The 20813-nt window shown below is 44.7% G+C and overlaps 1 protein-coding gene across 1 annotated transcript in view; it reads left to right on the top strand.

Annotated features, from left to right (window-relative positions):
* Positions 1-20813, top strand: part of LOC146199951 (arylsulfatase B-like) — a 93896-nt gene that overhangs the window by 14816 nt on the left and 58267 nt on the right. The window contains exons 2-5 of the mRNA XM_084592833.1: positions 7100-7259; positions 14823-14935; positions 15811-15928; positions 16850-16974. Coding sequence (XP_084448959.1) covers positions 7100-7259; positions 14823-14935; positions 15811-15928; positions 16850-16974 — 516 coding nt within the window. The remainder of the gene's footprint in view (positions 1-7099; positions 7260-14822; positions 14936-15810; positions 15929-16849; positions 16975-20813) is intronic.

The following is a 20813-nucleotide window of genomic DNA, read 5'->3' as shown; positions in this document are numbered from 1 at the left end:
TTCTTTCTGAGGTGGTTGTGTGTCTTGAGGACAGCGTCCTCGCCTCGTTACGGGAGCGTATGAGAAATCGCGCGGGGACGACGAGAGCGTATATTGTAGAAAGAAAAGATATGTATCCTAAAGTGGGACTCAGTGCTCAATGAGACTTACAGAAGTTCGAGAGGGCGAGGGGGAGTTCACCTTTGGCGTGTACACAGATTGAAAAAGCTCAGCAAGTAAATGACAAAGAAATAGCGCCTTGCAGGGGGGACGCTAACACTCTTCTGTGAAAGGATTCCGGCAAGAATAAGGGTTCCGGCAGGAATAACATGAAGGGAGAAGCGACTTAGGGGGAAGGGGAGAGGAGGCTGTCAGTAGCAATAAGGGCACTGCGTGCGTGTCTTATTTTTTTCTGGTTTCGCCCGTGCTGGCAAGTGTCTTCAACCCGACTGGGAGGAAAACCTTCCCGGAAGTTCTCGCGCCCAAGCGCCTCACTTTGGACAACAAGTACGGCCGCAACCTCAGTGACGAGCGTGGTCAGAAGCCATTGTAATGTACAGGCTTTACCATTATTTATTTCTATCTCCCTACCCTATTTCTTATTGCTGTCCGTTCACTGCACCTTTCATTATCCAAGCTCAGGTTTGTACCATAAACACTACTTCCTATTGAAAAACGCTCAGAGCAGTCATCTACTTGTTCAAAACGGCGGCCCATTGTCATGTATGAGTAAAAATGCTAAGCGAAAATAACAAAAGACCTAAAACTATAATTAACATTATTTACATAGAATGCATGCTTTTCACAAACTAGGATACCAAAAGTCTAACCAGCATCTATCGTCAATCTATTTATTTTTTTTTTGTAGATGAAATACCTCTGTACTATTTCACAGAAACATTTCTCTCATCGGGTATGCGTGGATAGGCTAGCTGAGTGGGGCGAAGCTCTGTACAATCAAGTTAGCGATTCATGTTTGCATTGCAACTGCATTACAAAATAACAAAATGAGCCAAAAAACAGTTAAAATACAACTGGAAACCATCCCATGCATTTTTAATAAACTTCACCATATTATGGCCAGTACAGGTAAAGAAAGCAAACGTAAATGCACCAGCAAATACACAAGATACCGCAAAAAGATATTAAACACGGGAAAGAAGAATTTACAAGATTGTAAATGGCTGGAGGAGTAAGAACAGTTCATCACAAAATGCAAGGATATAGTATGCGCTACCACTAGAAGCAAGGTAAGCCGAGAGTGGAAGTTGACACATGGCTGCCTGCGTTCATGAAACGGACCGCATATTTCGCATGGACACCACATGTGATTCCGATGTCATTGTTTCGCTTTCCTCTACTCAATAAAACTGCGCAATATGCCGTTAAGTCAATCGCCTTGCATAATATATTAAGTCTCGTAAGTTTGGGTTCATTACACAGACGTCGCTTGAGCGGTGTCGAAACAATTCATTATATTGATAGACTTTCGGGATATTCTCGAGATGCCGGCACCAGGAAAGCATACCAACTTTACTGGAAGACGTTACGCTCTCCTAGTACTCGCTTGTTTGTGAGTAGATATCATTCAAAGGCAACTAATTTGATACCTGTCGCCGCTCCGACAAAGCATGCATGTCTTGATTAGCCGCTTGGCTGAGCCATGCTTAATTAATTTCTCACGGGGTCGCGAATGCGTGTGAGGTTTACCTTTGAATTCTTGGAATATTTTCAAAAGCCATTTAATGATTAGAATTAGTCTTAATGTTTTAGCGTTACGTAATTTATGCTTCAGTCGCATGCAATTACAGACATCAAAAAACTCTTATGGCTCATCAATTAGATATGCTTCGACCGTACTAAACATCATATCAGTCTTATTATGGATTATGCACTCGTTGCCCCGTAACTGAAAAGAATGTTGAAGGATCAGTAGCAAGGCACGGTCCAATACTGCCACATTGTAGAAATGGCGTAGCAGGTACTAACGGTACGTTCATTAGCGGCGGCCATCAAGGGGGCTGTCATGGCATGGCATTGCCAATATGGGCAACAGTGCACAGTCAGACCCTTTGTTGGAAGTGTAATGAAGCGGCAGTTCCAATTTGGGGGCAACAGTGAAAAACTAGTGCCCTCAAAGGCAGTGTAATGGAGTGGCACTGCCATAAGGGGACGCAGAACGATAACGAGTGCCATCATTGGAAGGGTCATGAACTTGGTAGTTGATATGAGTGGCAGGGCCATCATTGGTACTCTCAGAAATGACATCACCAATATTGAGGAAACAGGGGGACTCAGGTCCTATGTTGGGCTGGGATTTGCCAAGATGTTCCCGTTGTTTGGCCGGTGCCTTGAGCTAGTTGCAACCATTGTTGCTTACGGCTTGGGATTATTATTAGTGGCTAATTAGCAATGATATTGATATCACAACTGTGTGTCGACACATTTTGATGTTATCAGTTATGTCTTACTTGACGTCTTTTGTGCTCGGTGGATTTCTCACATAGCCTTTTTTCTTCTGACGACACAACGTTTCAGGATATGCCGGATATTCGCCCCAATGGTAAATCCAATGTTTTCGGTATTAATAACTGCTTTACGTAAATTCGCGTCCCGAAGACATTTTACTGCATCTTCACTTGCCGTGAAATACGTCAGCGGCAGTGATTTACCGCATATGTCCCGTGCCTGATGTCGTGATGGCTTTCTGCTAGATCTGCGCATCACGAAAACAAATTCGAATGAATTAGGCCAATGAAGCTTTATATCAGAAAGCGCTCCTACCCAATATGATGGTTGGCAGTTATAGTCTAGTCGAGTCGCCACAGCTTATGTGCATTATAGGTTCTTGCAATACAAAAGTGTGACTAAATTTCATAAATATAGTGAAAATGAAAAAAAGACAGATAATTTCTGTGTTAAGGTAACTTGTCGGTCGGTGACAAAATTCCAGTGAATGTAAACTCCGCGTTGCCACTAGCTACTTAGCGCTGTATGGGAAGCAGGTGTGAATATGAATTAGTTTATCCCTAATGGGAGAGAGGCCGGCAGTGTCATGAACTTTCTCGCTTGTGCACCACTGAATACTATTTCTGCTACAATTTATTGCGAAAGCCATAGGCAAGAGGTAGGAAGCAAAAACAAAACAAAAATGTAGCAGCCCTGAACACAGTTGCCTTCGCAGCGACACATAAGCCGCGGCAGACAGCCTCCTGACCACACTTCCCAAAATGACGGCTAGGCGGCGCACGGTGTCTATAGTTGGATCCGTCTACCACTCAAGATTTCGGATATTTCGAAAATCTACTGTTTTCGTGGGCAGTGTCATCGAATGGGTCCAGATGAATCTTGAATAACATTCAACCAAATGTTTTTTTAAAAAAAGACCACGTTTCCGAGGCTGCTCCTTTTTCAAGGGTGACAGTAGGCTTGTTTTTGCAACTATAATTACAGAACAATATAATTACAGAACCAGAGGCCAAGAGCACACAGCACAGAACTGCGGGAGAAAATGGGTGGAGTGCGTGTTGAGTTGGTTAAAAATCGTTGTGGGCGAGGCGGTGGCGCAGCCTGCACTAGAGGATAGTGTGCCTGCAACGTATTAACTAGACAGTGCCTAAATTCGTTTCTGACACTGTCTACTCTCGAAACTTTCCGCCCCCTGCTTGCTCGCATTGGAGGACGATCCATAGCGGTGGAGGAATAATAATTTTGATATTGTATTTCACCTTCGAAGTGCCCAAATTTATGTCCAAATAAGAAAAAAATCCTTAGAATCTGTTTGCCTTTAAGGCGGGACAAGAAAGTATGCCAGGATTGTTCGAAACTTTCCTTTCTCTGGAAATCAGGAGATTTCTGTTTGGTTTGGTTGGTAGTGCCTAATGTTTGTGAAAGCGACTCAGGCTATGAAGGATGCCGTAGAAGCTTGCTTCGGAAATTTTCACAATTTGGTGTTCTTTAATTTGTACTGACATCGGCTTTTCCTTTCATGGAAACACGACCGCCATGGACAGGGCAGACACCTCTTCCTCGGGATCAGCAGTTGGACGCCATATCCACAGATTCACCTAAGTGATTAGATGAGTGTATTTGATTTCCGAACTGTTTTTCTGAAGTTGTCTGCGTTAGCATTCAGAATAGAGCTAAGATACCACGTTGCTTGCTGGATCACGACAATGCCTTTTCTTGCGGAAGTATTAATGGCCTGCAGTTATAAACACATCACTGCTACTGTAAGCCGCACAATATCCCGCTACAAATTTACTTGAATGGGAAAGCAGTGGAATTTCCAACTGAAATTAAATCGTGTATGCGCCATAGTAAAATCAGGTTCGTTGTGCTCTTTTTTTTGCACCTCTTCGAAATACTCGGCTATTTGGCAGGTGACGTGCAGTTGACTCACAGACAAACGAAGGACGACAGACTTGAAGGAACAGACGAAATAACTTTAAAATTATAAAACCACGAAATATAGAAGCTATATACAAAATAAAGTGAAGCGACTATACACACAAGAGAGGCTGCCTGAAAACTAAGGGGAGCTCCGCGTGCTAGCAAGCTACATCACACATGAGCTTGTCTCTCTTATCTTGTCTCTTATCACAACTTCGCTAAACCGGGGCTTGCCTGTCGCCGCCTTCGGAGCTTTGTTAAGAACGAGCGATCGTCGCTCGGCGCCCTCTGAAGTTATCGCGGCCGAACCTAGCTGAATAGATAAGGGTTGTTGGGAGAGAGCATAAACACCGCACATCTCTCGAGTGATGCTCCTCACATCCGTCCTGCTAGAGAGACCTAGAAGCTTCTGGAAGCCGTGATCAGCACGTGTGACCTTCACATAGACATGATGTGAGGAGGATCGAGTCTTAGAGGTGGGAAGCATGCGTGGGCAATTGTATGTTCACGCTGTTAAGGAACCGGTCTCGTGGTGGCTTGGTGTCCTTTGCTGCGTGGGTGAGGACGTGTATTGCCGCGTCCGAGATTGCGTATCTCCCGCGCTTCGTTGCGGATGCCCATCGATGGCGTCACATGCGCCGCTTTCAACGGTGGCCGTGCCTAAAGAGATGAAAAAGGACCACCTCAGCGCTGCAACACTGGTGTAAAAAATATACTTGGAGACACTGCTCACACAAATTTAAGCACGTGCGTATGACGGCACGGCTAGCCTGTACAGTGACGGCGTTGGTTCGGTTGTGGTCCGGAGTTCGAGCCACAAAACCGGGAATTTTTTTCTAATACAATGATTCTGCATAGCTATATATATTTTCTTTATATGATCTGGATGAGATTTAGTGGTGGTTACTTGCTAAATAACTCGTTCGCTGCCGTTAAGGTTTACATCCCTGCATTACATGTATCCAACATAAAACTGATTTCTTACATTGCTCCTCTATGACCTGTATAAATTTTGGATTGTATGGCTGCTTAATATATTGTGTTTGAAAGAGACTGGAGAGAAAATTCAGTAAATACAGTACAACTTCGTTATGTAAGCCATCGCTAATTCGGACAATTCGAACTATGAGAGCACGTCCCGGCCGCCGCCTATGTAAATGAGATGCTAGTAAATTCGGGCACGGAAGGCAACACTACAGGTAATTTTAAAGGGAGGTTCGTTGAGGTACCAACTGCCTAGCCAGCTAACATCAATATAGACCGCCCTGAATGTGAATTGCATGAGACAGCAATTTACCCGCTCTTAGTTCGCCTTATGACAGACGGGTTCGATCAGGATTTCCCCATTTTTGAATTTAAGATGGGTCGCGTAGTTACAATTTCGATTTTATGAACTTGATGCCATTCAACAGCTGCGATCCGGCATGCCCACGTCACCACCGAGATTTTGAGAAGGCCAAATCACTTCGGCAGCCTACGTCACGACTCTAGGTGGACGATAAAGTGCCAGCAAAGAAATCTGCAAGCGCAAATATGAGTCTAGTTACGTGGTGTCCCCTCCCCATTTTACTCATGTCCGTTCGAGAAGTTTCATTAGGTGGCCCTTTATCACTCATCCGGAGTTGTGACGTTTACTGCTGGGAAAGAACGTGATGTACAGGCTTTGTTATATTCTCGCTATGACGATACACATCCCGCCATCGCGCCGTTTTGGATGCTGCTGGGCCCTTCCATCTTTAGACTTTTAAATAAGGTTGACGTTACGCTGTTCTAACACTTACTAATAAAGCGCTTGCGTGTACCTACGTGCTGTTTCCGGAACGCTTAAGGCCTGCGTTGGAAAATGCGAAATTTGACAGGACGTCACACTTCACTGAAATGCTTTCCCACGTCACTTGTACGGTAAACCATCTTCAAATATTACGGGACCGTTTTCTGTTGCGGTGTCGCACTGCGATCGGCTGACCATGTACAGAGAAGATACAGTACAGTACAGCGCTGTACACTTCACTAAACTGTACCGCACCCATCCCTAACAAAATCACAATATATAACATGGAGAAACCTTTCAGCCCGCACCCTTTCCTCGAAGCTCTGCTGTCACTTATCTCCCTTGACTAGTCGTCAACCCAAATTTTCCCTTGCCAGCAAGCGTTTTAACAAGCTTTTCGAGCGCTTCAACCACCAGCCGAATGGGCTCTCAATTACCACAAGGTTTGGAAGATCGCTGTAACAAGCTTAAAACCGGGCTCACAGACAAGGCTGGCCGACTGGATTGAAACCGACGCCGTCAGGAACGACCTGCAGATGAGCATGCCAGGCCCTTTTGATATAATAATTTGTTGCTCCAGCAATACTGGTTTTCAATATATTAATGTTTCTGACAGCGTGTGCAAGCTATGAACTGGAAGGAATTGGGAAGAAGAGTACCAATATATTAATGTTTCTGACAGCGTGTGCAAGCTATGAACTGGAAGGAATTGGGAAGAAGAGTGTTTCGCACTCGTGATTTATCAGAAATGAAGCTCGCTTTCATGTAGGGGTTTGTCAGATAAAATTAATTGCTGTGATACAAACGGTCTTCGAATGTTCTTTCAGACCCATTTGATATTTCGAACTATTGTGTGTTAATTCTGACATTTTCTTTCACGAGGCCGAATAAACGTGAGTTCACAGTATAACATTTTCACTTCTATAATGTCTAACAGTAGCCCTGTTTCTACCCAAGGGCTGGGGCGACGTCGGCTATCATGGTAACCCAGAAGTTCGGACACCAAATATGGACGTGCTTGCATGGAATGGAGTCCGTTTCAGTAGGCTCTACTACCAGCCTTTGTGCAGCCCCACCAGGTCAGCCATCATGACTGGCCGTTACCCTATAAACACAGGTGAGGTAAGATTGCTTCTCAGAATTCGGCCGCTTTCATGACAAAACTCTGAATCAGCTCTTAATTACTGCGTTGTGTGTTTTTGATGCTATTTTGAGTATTCCCCAAATATGCTCTTTATTGCTGTAGTCGTGAGCAATTATTGCTAAAGAAAAGCCTTTAGCACATATGTTCTGGTAAATTAGGTGTGGTGAACTATGTAGCGACGCGTAGCCAGAGTCAGAAAAAAATTCAGCATTACCCCGACGTCACGCTTCAGCCATTTGTCGCAGGTTCCATGCGTTCGTTGTCACAAATGCTTCGCATTTTTGCAGGTAAAATTCAGACGATTATGTGACAAGTTATCTTACTACTCTTTCTATGTTGCAAAGAATTAATTGCCATTAGTGCACTTGGTGGTTGTGAGCGCGCGAATCAGACGCAGTAAATGTTTCCTGGCACGATATGACATGTAGAATTCAGGAATGCTGCTGAAGCGTTATTCACTAATAGCGTCACCACGTTTTGCGATACTTTACAACGTTGAGGAGATTATTCGCCTAACTATCTTTCAAGCCCGAAGCGTAGTGGCGACTGTATTCTTAACGGATATGCAGAAAATGTTGGGGTGGTTGGTTTGATTTTGGTTTTGGGGTTTAACGTCACAAAGCGACTGAGCCTATGAGAGACGCCTGAGTCGCTTTGGGACGTTAAACCCCAAAGCCAAATAGGGGATCTAAGCTGTCGCCTTGAAGGGTACGGAGCGATATAGTTAACGGTCGCAGCCCCCGGTTTCTCTGTAAAACCTCGTTTCCTCATATTCACTTTTAACTCGCTCCTTCTGTAACCCTTTAATCTCTTATCTCGCAAATGTTTGTTATCTCACGGTATTGTTTATCTCACATATTTTGTGCCTTGCACTCAATAGCTACGTACTATTTATGTGAAACTTTACATGCAATAGGTCTGAAGCCCCGCTTTAACAAAGCTGTACGAATGTGCCAGTGTGGCCAAGCGTTTCCTTGTCTTATATGGAACGCAAGCACCATGGAGAGCTGAATTGCCCTCATCCTCCTCCATCCGAATTGAGAATTATGAGGTGACAGTTTCTACCAAGGAGGCCATGTCACTTGGGGGATGTGACATCGCACAACCCTGCTATGAATTAGTGCCTGGCCATGTTGGTTCGCTCCAGCATGTTCTAACAACACGGAAATCAAGGGGATTCTACGAAAAGAAGATAAAAACAATTTGCTGTCCTCGCCAAGGTTGGCGACATAATCAGAGAGTTAATAACCGTGGACGATGCTGGCCGTCTGCTATCCGGTACAATACCGGTACAATACAGTACAATACCACCAATAGAAACCAACCATTGATAGCGACATTGATAAGCAGCAGAAGAGATGTGCACTTGGCCTAACCATTCTGAAGGTTTTTAGTAGTCGTGCGAAGCACAATGCCGCTCTTGGGAAATCTAGAAAGGAATTATTTATGAGACGAAAGTGATCTCCCGAGAAAGAATCGGCCGTTCTAAACGAGAATCTGCGATCAAAGATTAAAAAAAAAGTTGCTAGGCGTGACTGGCCAGCGGAGACGTCATGAGCTGGCGTTTTGCATGGATCACAAACGGCAAAGTGTGCGCAAGTAAATCAGAACTTTCTTAAGCTGTACGAACTGACTTTGAAGCTAATCTGGAAAGGATTCACAGTGCGGGCCCTATAAAGTAAACACAGAGAAACTTCTTTGTGTGTTCCTACCTTTTTTTTTAATGGCTGCACCTAAACATATCGTTTCGCTCTTAGCATTAACTGTATCACCATCCTGCACTGTAATTACCGAAGCGTGCGGAAGAGAGCAGATGAACTCGTTTTGTTCCTCAGCGAACTCGGTAGATTTAAATGACCATTGAAATAAGGGATCCTTGTGAGGACGGTTTGTTGGTTTGTGGAGTTTAACGTCTCAAAGTAATTCCAGGCTATGAGAGATGCCGCAGGGGAAGCATTGCACAGCACACGGGCGCCTTGTTTTTCGCCTCCATTGAAAAGCGTGCGCGCGGCCGGGATTAGATTCCGCATCCTAGGGCACAGCTGCCCAGAATTCTAGCCAGTGCACCACCACGGTGGAACGTGTGAAGACGATGTGTCCAGCTTGCCTGGATACAGAAGTTTCTACTAAATAAGTTATTATCGGAGAAATATTCCTACGTTTTGAGCAATCATTTTCATATATATATTAGGTTTATGGAGATTGAACGATATTGTATCAATCCAAGGAATTTATCGTCCTTTACCGTTCCCTCATGGAAATATGAGCAGTTTTGTCAGCTTTTTAGAAAAGAAAAGAATGCGGCGACTTCAACATTGATGTACTATTAAACACAGTGCCGACTCCCAAATTTCACATGCTTCTTTTTTTTTTTGTCACAACATTATTACTGTAGCTACATAAATATCAATCATCATTCTGAGAACCTTTTATACTGGCTAGTGAAAGGTAGGATTTGACTGTGTAATGTCCGGAACAACTGTAATGATCGTTTTCCTATGTTTTACAAGCAACCTAGTTTCTCAAGTAGAGAAAATTGAAAACTGGAGAAAACGCAGCGAGAAATAAGTTCAAAACTCGAGAATCTTTCCAAAACAAATTTTGAAACATATGCTGATGCACATTGTTTAAGTGCACATATGCAGGACAAGCCTACGAAAACCTTATGGCAGTTTTTAGACTCTGTTACTTCTGTTTTAAAGCTAAAGTGGCAGAGAAATATAAAAAAACGTCGTAAGCCATGGATGACAGACCAATGTCTTGGATTTATAAAGCGTTAATCGAAACAAAGAGCCTAGGTAAACCTGCAGCTTTCAGAAATTGCCTTTGTAAGAGGAGGGTTTATTGGAAGGCACTGGTACCGAAGAGGCAATGACTATAGCGGTTCGAAGGCAGACACGTCCAGACGCGACATCACATACGTAGGGATAACAACGCTGCTCACTGGAATATTTAGAAGTTCTTTGTCTTCGAGAGGATGTTCATATTCAATGTTACAATTGGTTCCGGGGACAAGAGGAGTCATCCTTGTGAGTTACGGCAGAGCTGAGATGCCAGGGCCGTTGAAGGCTTTAGGCATCGGTCTCGAGGCATCGGTGGTGATAATTGGAAGAGGGCTTCAGAGGTTTCATTATGTAACAAGCGAGGCTCCGCGACTCGGTAAACTCCAAGGAACATGGCAGGAAGTTTTGACGAGAGACCCGAAGTACAGGATAGAATTCAGAGCTACACGAGGTTCCCAGAGGTAAAGTGCAGGGTCGTTTGATGGCTGTCTCGGGGGTATTTCTGGCGGTACTGGGTGTCAGGGGCGATGGAACAAGCGATTTGGCGCCATTCCTCTGCTTGTCGGGCAGCTTGCTAAACTGGACGTAAATGCATCAAGCTGGTAAGGGAGATTGGTATCGAGTGCAGAAGTAGAGCGACGGTGGCGGTGAAGACGATAAGACGGAGAGATGCCGGTAGTGGACTGTGTTGTGGTATTGTAGGCGTACGTTATATAAAGAAGGATGAGATCCGAATTTGAGTGGTCGAACGAGATGTAGATAGGGAGCCCATATCACCACGATTACTGTTAAATCTTTCTGTGAGGCTGTTAATCTGTTGATGGAAAGGTGACGCTGGTTCGATAAATGATGTTGCACTTGCTGAACAGAGCTTTGTCAAACTTCCGAAAAAGAAACGTGTCCTCTTCAATTAGATGTTCGCGAGTGCGTCCTGGGGAAAGACGAATTGCTGCAGCAACTTTAAGAAGGCTACGTCGGACGCTGAGGAGGATGAAAGGACGATGGTTTTTGCACACCTCTTCAAGTAGCCAAATGCCACGATGGCATAACGGTTACTATCGGCATTGTAAGGAAGGATTCCATATATATTATTGACTACGCGGTCCAAGTGGTCCGGTAAAGAAAGTATCGGCTGCCTCAGCAGAAAGGTAGGCAGGAGGTTGCGACGTTCGCAGGCAAAACACGAGTTGATGTACTTGAAGAAACGTTGCAGTAATACGTTATTTTATTATGTATCCAAAAGAAGGTTTCTACCAGCCCTTGTATCTGCTATCTGATACGTGAAGCACCCGAACTTGGGCGGCGGAAATAAAGGGTTAGTGAGGAAGCGGTCGACGAAGTCAGAGGTGATCGATAGGGAAAAAGGACAGGATAGGTAAAAATAAATTAAGTATATACACTATAGCACAATGTACAGTAGCTGGCTAGAGACCTGCCAACGCAAATCTCTTAGGTCAGTGAGCACACGATATATCGGGCGGGCCCCCCAATAGCTCCTAGTGCAGAGGTACAAATGTCCAGATACAGAGGCACGAACTGCGTGCGTGCTGTGTCCATGTCAGTGTTACAACGCACGCACACAACACACTGAAAAATTGACGGCCAACGAGGGGCGATCGGCCGTTATCGTCCAAGATAAGAAACGCAGAGCATTCGGTCAGAGCGCACACTATCTTGCAAGGTGAAAGAGGTGGGACATCAAGCCCACCTGTTCGATGTTACACACAGGCACATGTGTGTTCGCTCGCGGACGCGCGCACTACCTGGCGGCCCCAGGAGCACAGCCACGCTGTCAGGGATTACCGCCTGCGCTCTGTAACCGCGAGCAACTCGTGGCATGGTTCAGCTAGCGCAGCGCAATGCAGTAGATGTTCTAGGTTTTTTACCGCGCCGCAGCCGTTGCACACGTTCCTGGTGGCGAGTTCGTATTGCATCCATCATTCCCGAGGCCACAGCTCCAATACGCGCACGGAGGACCATTGCGCGCTGCAGCAGAGTCAGCGATCGGCCTCTGACAGTGTGAATGCACTCATTTATGCGATGCGTGGATTAGGGTGATGCGCCCGGAGGTGGTCGTCTATTACTGCATGCACGTCCTGCAAAGAGAGGAGCTCGTCGCTCGGAGGGAGTTCATGCGCTGCGGTCACGAGTTTGTCGGCGCGTTATTGCCCTCGATGCCGTGACCGGGGTTCCACTCTGCCCGTATAGCGCCGCCGCACTCCGCCAAGCGCTCGAGGAGCGCACTTATCTCTCACAGCAGCAGCATTCCCCGGCCGGTGGTTCGAAGGCAGCTGAGGGTGGGGAGATGCATAGCACTGCACACCTGGGTGGCTGGGGAGTGAGTTCAAGAAGTTGATCCAGACATAGGCGTAGACCCAGCAGCTTCTCCGTGGTTGAAGAACCAAGTATTGGCGCGTGCAGTTGCAGGGCGGGAATAGTAACTACCGCCGCTAGCGAGTAACTATCTCTGGCCACGGAGCCGTCGGTGCAAACAAGGAGTTTTGAAGTTCCTCGTAGATGCACAGAGATGAACTGCAGTGAGCGGTGTGGTGTGTTTCTCAGCGATGCCGACAATCTCTCGATGAACCATGGTGGCTGCAGGCCAGGGCACTGTTATACTTTTGAGCTGCTCATATTCGAGCAGCGCCGCTCCCATGCGCGAGTGGCGATCTGGCCACAACCACTGCAAAAGCGGACCGTCGTCCGCTGCGCTCATGAGCCTGCCTCGCTCAAAGTAGCTGCACATTGAGAGTTCTAAAGAAGGCCGAGGAAAATGCAGAGCGCCTTGCGATGCTCAACCTCGAGCTTCCCCCACCATGGTTTGCGCCTGGTGGCGAGCGGTCACACGTAGAGAATGACCCCCACAGCCGCGAAGTTGTACAGCAGCATCGCGACATTGCTGATAGATGCCCTGGACGCGAGAAGTGAGCCTGTTTACGCCGGCGGTGGTTTTCTTCATCTCTAGACAGGCTTTAGTCGCCGCGGGTCGGAAGGAAAGGCTCTGGTCATGTCCAGCTCTAGATACCGCACCGAATGTCGCCACGGCAAAAGGGTACCGTCCACTTTGAGAGGCGGTGGTCACTTGCGCGAGCTCGGAACACAGGCTGTTACGACGGATGTGTCCGCGCTGAGCGAGAGACCTGGGCCGCACAAAGATGCTCATCCCCGTCAAATCGCCTTGCAGAAATGCTTATACAGAGCATTGTCATCTGCGTATATGAATATATATACATGCGATGCCGGATGCCGGTGGGTAGGCAGCCCGGCCATGATTTGGTTGTTTGTCTGGAAGGCTTCTGCGTGCCTGCCATTGTGGGTTAGCGTGGAAGTAATCACATACTTCCGAACGTAAAAGACGAGACTAGCCACAAAACACTTGAGCCGATATACGCTGAAGTTGCGGCGATCAAGGAGATTGGCATAAATAACGAAGTGAGAAGCCTCGTCGTGGAGACCACGTGATGGAGAATCCACCGTAGGGTCGGAGTAGAAATCAAGCATAGACGCAACCCAGGCGTCCGTTCTCTGAGCTGAAGGCCTACCTCTTAACTGAAGCGATGCCGGGGAGTGTGAATGTTAAAAGGTTGGCGATTTCAATCGGGAAAGTGGCAGCGAGAAAGAGCATCGGGATCGTTCATAAAGAGTATTGCTTAAGCAATAATAATATACTAGATTCCTCATTTAATGCTCTTTCTTTACAGTAGGGTGCGCCAGAAAATTCAACATCATTACTAATTATAATAATGTAGCTATCAGAAATGACAACATTTTCATTAGCTGGGTTATCATAAAGAAATTCTACCAGCACTGCCTGGTATTATAAGAATAAAAGTTTGGATAATTCGCTTTTCACGTACAAATGGCCTACGCGGACTGGAGGGCCAAATGCAGATCTCATGCAAGAAAATAATATTCAAATACAAGTGATCCTTGAAATACAATTGACGGCTAGCAGATCGGAAGGTTGGCTGCGCTTGGTCGGGTGTCACTAAGTAATTACTCCCTTATTAGAAATGTACTCCATCTTGGGGGTTCCCTTAAATATTTGACCAACAACATTCCCACTTCGAGTTATAGATCAATTTGGTATCGCCATATCATCTGATCTGCTGGCCGTCCTAGTTAGCTCAGTCGGTAGAGTGACTGCCCCGAAAAGGCGGTGGTGCCGGGTTCACTCCCCGAATTAGGACGAATTTTTCCACGAATTTTCTCAGAAGGGTGCATAGCTTTTCTGCATAGGTGTATAGTCATATGGCTGCGCTTGGGTGGATGTCACTGAGTAATTATTGCCTTAATAAATATAAATGCGCGCGGGATGACAAGAAACAAATGCAAGCTTTTGCGTAAAGCATCGATGGGAAAGTTTGGCACCTTTCATTTTGGCTAACATTTGTAACATTCCTCTACAGTAATTTGTGGTATATATTGTTTTCTCTTCACTTGCGTCTGCAGAAAATGAAAGGCTTGTTACTGGCTCTAAAAGGGTAGGACCCTTATTGTGCTTGAGTTCAATTTTCGTCATTTCTCACGCGTTCTTCACCGCACCAGCAGGCTATATTCGAAGAAACTACCATATTTTTTTCTGCAATAATTTTCCTTTTCTGTAGGATATGCCTAAAACGTATATATTCGCTGACATCTCAATGAAAAATCTAAAAAGATTGAAAATTTTCACCTGTCTGTTCATTCACAACCACTTGACCACCTTAGCCACTGAAAACATTTGACAATCTGGTACTAAATATCTTCCTAGGCCTGCAGCACTTTGTAATCTTAAATGCGGAGCCCAGAGGGCTACCACTGGACCTGAAGATCCTTCCCCAGTGGCTCAACGACCTAGGTTATACGTCGTACATCTTTGGAAAGGTGCGTAATTGTTGAGAACACTTGCGTTCCATCCTGTATTTGCAGCATGGAATCTGAACTTTTAACTTGTACGGGCCACCAACGCATTCACTGCTTTGAGAAACGTAGTTTGAGAGCTTGATTTTAATAGGAAATTAGGGGGAGCGCTATATATGCGTGCTATTAAGGTGAAAGGGTTTCGCTCGTCGTGAGTGCCATGCGCAGGAACTGTGGAGAGAACGTATAAACAGAGCGTGCCATCAAGGACTTTCAATCACAAAAAAAAATCCTGTCCACCTGAAGGCTCGATCCACCCTTCTCTGCGTAGTAGCCGAGAGCTCTTAGCATTACCCTACATGATACCCTGCGAACGAGCCCTAATTCCCCCTGTTCAGCACAAGGATACTGAAGAACGCCGCGGCAAAAAATAAAGCATACAAAGGATTAAAATAAAAATGAATGAAAATTACAAAATATGTTTAAATATAACGGGGCATCTATAGTCGCAAAATCAGCACATAGAATTCAGGCTTTGAAATTTCGCTGCCGCCAGCAGTCCAGTGCTGTTTCTTCTCTTCGCTGAATCGTTCGCGTAATATTGTGGTATGTTCGTGATTTAACATACAATTCTGTGTCGAAAAAAGCAATTTATCGATAAAATACTGTCAAAAGGAAACATGACGACAAACTTACGAAATCAAGAACGACGCGCTTACCAATATTCCTGCAATAACAAGAGTACATTATTATACACTTTCCGCCTCTGCTTTGAAGGCTTTGGAACTTGTAGTTGTAGTCCTTGCTTCGGTGAAGTTCTGCGTTAATGGAAAAGCGTTGATAACATTGTTGTATATTTGCGCTGTCTGCGAACTCATACGTTTCATTGCCTCTTTTAGTGGCACCTGGGGTTTTACAAATCAGAGTACACACCCACCAAAAGAGGTTTTGTGAGCCATGTGGGCAACTGGGGAGGAGGTGTGGATTACTATAGCCACCGGGTTCCTGCGGTGAGTCATCCTATTGCTGCCCTAGGTGATCTGAGGCTGCCTTGCGCTAAGCTCGTTTGGTTGAAAAGAAATATGCGTAGTCGTAATCCAGTAAAATAGTCGAAAACGTTTTTTTTTAATAAAATTCTGTGTTTGCAGTCCTCTATGCGAACATACTCTAGAAAAGTTCTGATAAAAGAAGAACGAGACAAATAGCTGCTTTTTTGCACATCGGCATGTCTGGGAGCAGTCATGAAGTTGTTCCCATCGAAGTTCTAAATTTATAAATGAACGCAAAATGGGCGCCTTTTACATTACAAATTTGTAGCTCAGGATGGGTAAACGATTTCCAGGGAACTCGATCCACTTGTTGATGCCCCTATAAAAAAAAATACTGTCTTAAGCATTTAAAAATAATTTTACACTCTCCTGCTAGACCTGAACAAATATCCTGTATACAAGTGATACAAAATTATTCATGTAGCTTAAGACAACCAGAAAGAAAATTCTTTACACTTTTCTACAAGTCAAGGTGTGTATGAGTGCAATTTCACACGTGTTAATATTAAATAATAAAGTTAAATGAAAATATATCAACTACATCCCATTTAGGGAAGCTCGCAGTTTCTTCATATATATGGTGAAAAAAATGCACCCCATTAATTTTCACAGGCAATCTTGACTGCTCTTTGGTAGCAGAGAAAACGATTTGCTTTTAAAGGCTAACCTTGCTCTTGAACAACATTTTGCAACGCATGAAAAGATTGCGCAATTCGAACAACATAGTCATTTCGCAATTGCTCGAGAATGTTACAATTAAAGCACGTCTTCAAAATGTAGCCGTTTCTCACTTATATTTTCTAAGGACATTGTCCTTGAATTGTGTGCAGGAGGGCGCAGGTATTGCTGTCCTAAGACCATTTCATTTTTTTCCTTTAGTTCCATAAACTCACTGATTACGGGTTGGACTTCAGAAGAAACCTAACTGTCGCAAACAGCGATACTGGCAAATATTACACGGAAATAGTAACGGCGGAGTCCGTGTCGGTCATCAAGAATCACCCAGTGGACAAGGTAAGATGCAATGCAGTGCATTGTTCACGAGAGACGTTGCAGACTATATTAGTATCATGAGCTCTTTAGGAGCTCTCCAACACTTTGCGCCACCAGACGCGATAAACAATTTAAGGGGTGCGCTACCGTGGAATTAAAAAACACCCCTCGACCCAAAACTCCACTCCAAGTGCTTCTCGAAGTCAGTTTTGCATTTCATAGACCAACCTCGGCTGGAGCAGCGCTCGATTTGAGTAGCGGGTTTGAGCTTGCACTCAAACGTTCGAGATAGTGGTAGCGCTTCCACGAGAGCTCTTCCAGTTTCCTAACATGATTGCTGGTTGCTCGTTCGCGGAGTTCATCAAGTCCGTTTTAGAATTTGATGAAATTCTGCATCCAGCAAGAATGCCAGATGGCCAAGTGCATGGCGGCTATTACGTGACCGCCTGAACCCTCTCGAGCACTTCGCAGACCACGAATGTTTGCTCCGTTACTGCTTCACTAAGGAGTCGGTCAAGCAGATTCTCCAGTGACTTCCACTTGGCCGGAACCGAGACAAACTCAGCTTTGCCGTTATCGCCGATGTTGCTGCTTTTAGTTCCACTTTGCTTCTACGGCTCGGAAAACATTCGAGGCGGCAGCGGGCGACCTAAAGAATGGCTCTCAGCCAATGGTCTGCCGAGTCGTAGACCACATTTCGCTGCTAATCATGAGGTCTTTCTTCGCGCGCGTGATAAAATTTCTATAGACATTTGACTGTGCCATGCGTGAATTTCACGCGATCGCCTGCTTCCCTTGATGAAACAGGGTGCATTGATTGCACCCACATTCGGATCATGTGACCGAGTGGACGAAAAGGAGAAATGCACAGGAACCGAAAGGGGCACTTCTCTATTATTGTACTGGTAAGTTTCATTTCGTCCTGTGAGCGCGATTGAAATTGAACAAAAAAACTTCTGCCGTCGTGGTTTATTCAGCGAAGGCGAATAAATATGCGATAGAGTACGTACTTGAAATTTATGACAGCTTTTTATCACGAACTTTTTCCTGAACTCACTGATTAGGCTTGTATAGTGTTCTGGTTGCTGCCATAGTACGTCACATTAGCTAAAGAATATGCACAATGAGAAATCATTTCAGAGGTTATTCAAAACTGATAGGCTACTTACCACCAATAAATAAACTTTGTGATGTCCTGTGTGGAAATACGTTTTTCATACTCGTGAAATGGAAAAGTTGACCAGCTTCTAAAGGTGCACTGTATCAGCCTAAAACTTTATTTTATGCTTATACATTTTATACTTCTAGCGCAGACGGGCTGGAGGCAGTTAAAATACTCAAACTGAAAGTTGCCAGAATACAGTTTTCAGAACAATACGCATATTTCAATAATGGGAGGTTTTGGGTCAGTTCGCACAAAACTCTAGTCAACACTCTTACCAATCTGTGACTCCTAATATCCACTATGTGCAGAGTCTCTTCAGCAGTTGAGCATCATGGTTACGGATCACTTATTATGCATACCTTCCTGGCTTCCACAGGAGGCAGGCTACAGTTCTTCGACCTGTTAGCAAGCTGGCCGGGATCAGTACACGACAGCCGCATATTTAACAAGAGTCGTGCGCGCGTGCTGTACGAGCATCAGAGACTGTCTGGGATATTGCTTGGTCACTCAGGATACGTATACTTCCACCTCCTGATGTCCCCCCTAGTCAAACCAGGAGCCCCTGGGAGTCCAGAGGCAAGGTATGTGTCACCATGTTATTGAATAATAGCACCAGATGTACTGCAAAAAAACTTTATTGATCATGATTTTGCTTTGCTTATACTATGTTTCCGTACGTAAATGCAGTTTTCTTATTCATGCAGGCATCAAGCTGGGCCCACATACTGACACGTTAGAAATCGGAACGCGCCTTTGGAGTTTGGAAAAGGCATTTCGCATGCCTGTAATGTGCCTACATCTCCCAGCGCATTCTGCAGTCATCATTCCAGCTTTCTCGGCTCTGTACAATCTAGAAAGAATGTAAAATATTCCGTACCCATCTACCCTTCCGTGTACTCCACATTGGCCACAGTGTCGACGGTTAATTCATGTTCCCCCCTTACAGCCAGTTGATTCTCTCCGTGGGAAGCAGGCATGCAGTCGTCTGATTGACAGATGCCCCCAGCAGTACAGTAGCCGCTCGGCCCAATGTGCTACAGCTGCTGTGTGACAGTACTGCATCTGACCTCACCTCCCTTTTGTACAATATTGATGCCTCTTCTGTGCATTAAACTGTTCTATATACCACCTGCAAAAAACCATTTAAATGTGTTTTAACATTTCTGTAGTAAAATTTCTCCATGATTGCTGTCATCGCCAATCACCGTCATCGCCAATCACGCATCCGAAACTACTAGAATAATCTCCGGGGTCCCTGAAGGATCGGTTCTTGCTCCGTTACTCTTCCTAATTTTCATTAACGATTTACCATCTGGTATTTTATCATCTGTCCGTCTCTTTGCGGACGACTGCGTCACTTATCGCCGCATCCTCAATAGCAGATATCAAGAAATATTACAGGATGACCTAACCCGAATTCAGAAGTGGTGTTCCGACTGGCTAATGCAGCTCAATGTCTCGAAATGTAAATTCATGCACACATCACGTAAACGTTCCATTCTTCAGTTCTCGTGCTCCCTGATCTCCATAGCGCTCTCTCAAACAAATTCATACAGGTACCGCGGCATCGAAATAACAACCAACCTAACTTGGGCTGACCACATCACCAAACTATGTGCTAGTGCTTCCAAATCACTCGGATTCATGAGGAGATCACTTTCCATGTCCACCGCAGCCACCAGACAACTAGCATATGAAACGTACTTACGGACTAAACTAGAATACGCCTCAACAATATGGAGTTCTCACCAGAGCTACCTGATAGATTCACTCGAAGCCATTCAGAATCAGGCAGCACACTTCAATACCCCACAGTACAAATCGCAGTTCAGCATCACAGTCTTGAAATCATCTCTTGGTCTCAAATCATTAGCTTTCCGCTGGAAAGTTTCTATTCTTTGTCTTTTTCACAAACTGTACTTTAACTTTCCAGCACTTAGAGAAAACCTTCTACGAGCTCCGGTACGATGATCTCGCTGTTTATTTAACTCTTTAAGCATACAGCGTTTGCACGGCTCCACCAATTCCTTCAATAAATCCCTCCTTCCCAGTGCGATAGAAAGCTGGAATAACTTCCCCGAATACATTGTCATTGAGGCTAATTCTTCTAGATTCAGACAGCTCCTTATCGACTATCTCAGTAAAAAATATTCTCCCTGTACCTTATGTCAGCTACCAAGCCCTGCAAACTGACCAGCCGGTTTTACTTCCATAGCTGTTATTTGAATTTGTTTTATATTTTTGCCACTCTGCCATGACTTATCTGAATTTGTTACTCTTGTAATTTTTACCTTGTTTTACCTGCTGTTTCTATTTTGCGTTTTTATCTTATCTGATTTGTTATTTTCTATATATATATATATATATATATATATATATATATATATATATATATATATATATATATATTTATTCTATACTTCTATATTACTTTTATATTTATGATCATGTATGACTGCTGAACAACTCTGCACTCCCCCCCCCCTTATGTAATGTCCCAAACGGGACCTTTAAGGGTTAATAAATGATGATGAGCCAACAGCTGAAAATTTTTTAGGTACTTCTTTAAAAGCTTTGTGCATCTCTTTATGTCGAAAAACAGGACATCAATGGTTTAAAGAGCTATTACCAGACGCAAAAGGCATGCCACGTAAATAAGGGAGCATCCCAGAAATGTGTGATGTCTGATCCGTTC

The sequence above is a fragment of the Amblyomma maculatum genome, chromosome 2, assembly GCF_055883805.1.
Source record: "Amblyomma maculatum isolate TAMU_Amacu chromosome 2, ASM5588380v1, whole genome shotgun sequence".
Taxonomy (NCBI): Eukaryota; Metazoa; Arthropoda; class Arachnida; order Ixodida; family Ixodidae; genus Amblyomma; species Amblyomma maculatum.
Note: the sequence above shows the minus strand (reverse complement) of the source record. Positions and strands in the feature narration are given on the sequence as shown.